At 36.7% G+C, this 2,384-nt stretch overlaps 1 protein-coding gene across 1 annotated transcript in view; it reads left to right on the top strand.

The window, feature by feature from the left end:
- Window positions 1-2,384, top strand: part of LOC102603747 (serine/threonine-protein phosphatase 6 regulatory subunit 3) — a 20,577-nt gene that overhangs the window by 2,351 nt on the left and 15,842 nt on the right. The window contains exon 2 of the mRNA XM_006352962.2: window positions 1,852-1,955. Coding sequence (XP_006353024.1) covers window positions 1,852-1,955 — 104 coding nt within the window. The remainder of the gene's footprint in view (window positions 1-1,851; window positions 1,956-2,384) is intronic.

Here is a 2,384-nt window from a genome sequence, read left to right as displayed (position 1 = left end):
GGGTGGGAATAAAGGATAAATATGGAATTTTGGAAGGAGGTGGAGAACTAGAGACATCACTTTGCCTTTCAGGTGTGGTTAAATTTTGGGGAAATAGATGGTGCGGGGATGACACTTTGAAAGATGATTTCCAGTGTCTCTATAGAATTTCTTGCCAGAGAGAGATGATAGTTCAACAAATTAGGGGGACACTAGGACTTTTTGGGACTTGAGCTTTAGAAGGATGTTAAATGATTGGGAAGTATCAATTGTAATTATAATTGTCTAAAACAATAAAATGATTGGGAAGTAGGTGAGCTACAAAGATTGTTAGTCTTATTACATAGGCAAGGCAACCCAATTGATAAGCCTGATGCATGGTGGTAGAGATTTAAGGGAAAATGGCGTGTTTATTGTGAAGACTTTCTATGGGAATCTGTTGCTTAGGGAGGAGCAAATGCTTCCATGTAATGCAATATGGATCCCAAAGGCACCAAGGAAGGTGTGCTTTTTGCTTGGTTAGCCACAAGAGGGGCGATTTGACAATAAAGAACTTGAAAAAGCAGAAGATTGTATTCATCGGCTGGTGTTACATGTGCAAGGAGGTGGGTGAGGATGTGGATCATCTTCTCCTACATTGCAGTTTGACAATGAGAGTATGGTGTGATATGTTTAAGTGGTTTGGCACTCCATGGTGATGCCAAAAACGGTGAAAGAATTGATGTTCAGTTGGAAGAGTGGGAGGAGAAGAAGAAGACGAAAGGCATGGAATATGGTGCAACTTGCATTAATGTGGGTTGTCTGGAGAGAGAGGAATAGAAGAGCTTTTGAAGGTGTAGAGTCGAGTTCCCCTCAAAGTTGCCTTCGTTCCCTTATTTTATTTTGGTGCACTCAGAAAGTCCCCTATTGTATAGACGAGATTGGGTGGAGTTTGTAGAGACTCAGTTGATTGTGTAGATTCTTTACCTTTTGGTATACCACTTGTATATGGTCATTTTATGGCCTTGTTTATGATATGAAATATGTTTTACTTGATCAATAAAATGATGTGACACAAAGGGATGGTTTCATGATGATAATGTAGAGTGAACATGTCAGTTAACTGGACAAATGTAGATTGTTGACAAGAAAAACTCAAATGTAAATTGTTGACTTAACTGAACATAGAGTGCTGATTTTACATGTTAGCTACGGGGACTGATGGATCTGTTTCTAGACAATGTGGATGTGTAGTCACTTTGTATTACACTGGAAGGATACAGGGTTTCACCACAGCAATCAGTGTCATCTAGATGGTTAAAAGAGACGTGAATAGTTGAATTATTATAAAAGAAGAAAAAACTTTCACTGTGCTGATAACTTATGGTGAGTCTACAAGGATTGAGAGTTTCTGATATGAAGGATAAGAAAGAGACAAAAAAGAGAACTTTTCATAGACTTTGGTAACAACATAGGGGCTCCATGTATAGTAGTTTGTCCTTTGGAAAACACAAGGTTCTTTACCTAAGTTGGACCTTGCTAATGCTATCTAAACAGTAGGTAGGCAGTGAATGTATGACAACTATCTCTCAAGCACATCTTTAGTTCCGATCTCAATAATTAAATTGAATATTCTTCATCATATATTATGAAATCTGAATATATTCTGCAACTTTTGCTTTGGAATATTTCAGAAATATTCTTCTACATAAATTTAATGGATGCAAGTGCAATTTAATATTTGAGTTCATTACTTCTCAGTTTTCAACATTGCTTACTCCAAAGCATTGTATCAGTGTTCAACTAATGATGTTTCTCAATAAATAATGTGTGTGGATATTTTATGATAAAAATAATGTGCATAGATTTATAGGATACACTGACTATTTTCAGGTGGAGACAATTTTGGATAAGGAAAATTTTGCACTGGATGAGCTCTTGGACGAGGATGAAATAATTCAAGAATGTAAAGCTCTTAATGGACGCCTTATTAATTTGTAAGCACCTTATTCACTCTTGGTTCTTCAGGGGGGTTGTTGGTATGCTAGATATAAGTTGTAATAACATCAAGTTCTATTAATTTTGTATGTGATGTACAAACTACAAAATATCTCCCAACCATTGATGTTTCATGGAAAATCCATTTAAAGTAAATATCTTTTATTGTGAAAAGATAAGTCTGGATTTGCTGCTGTATGGTGAGGTTTAGCTGAGGGAGTCTAGTGATGCATGCCGTGCATTTGAGGCTTTTTTAAAATTGGCTAGTCTGGATTTAGTAAGAACAAGTGGTTAACTTTTGTAATTCTGGTTTGTTAATTAGGACTACAAAAAGTTTAGTGTGCACTAAATAAACATGCCAAGTGCAAGGCTAGTTAGATATCCTTCTTAAACTCAATTTTTTGGGTGGGGTGAGGTGGGGGGGGGGG

Source organism: Solanum tuberosum, unplaced genomic scaffold (genome assembly GCF_000226075.1).
Source record: "Solanum tuberosum cultivar DM 1-3 516 R44 unplaced genomic scaffold, SolTub_3.0 scf00141, whole genome shotgun sequence".
Classification (NCBI taxonomy): domain Eukaryota; kingdom Viridiplantae; phylum Streptophyta; class Magnoliopsida; order Solanales; family Solanaceae; genus Solanum; species Solanum tuberosum.
This window is presented reverse-complemented; position numbering and strand designations above follow the sequence as displayed.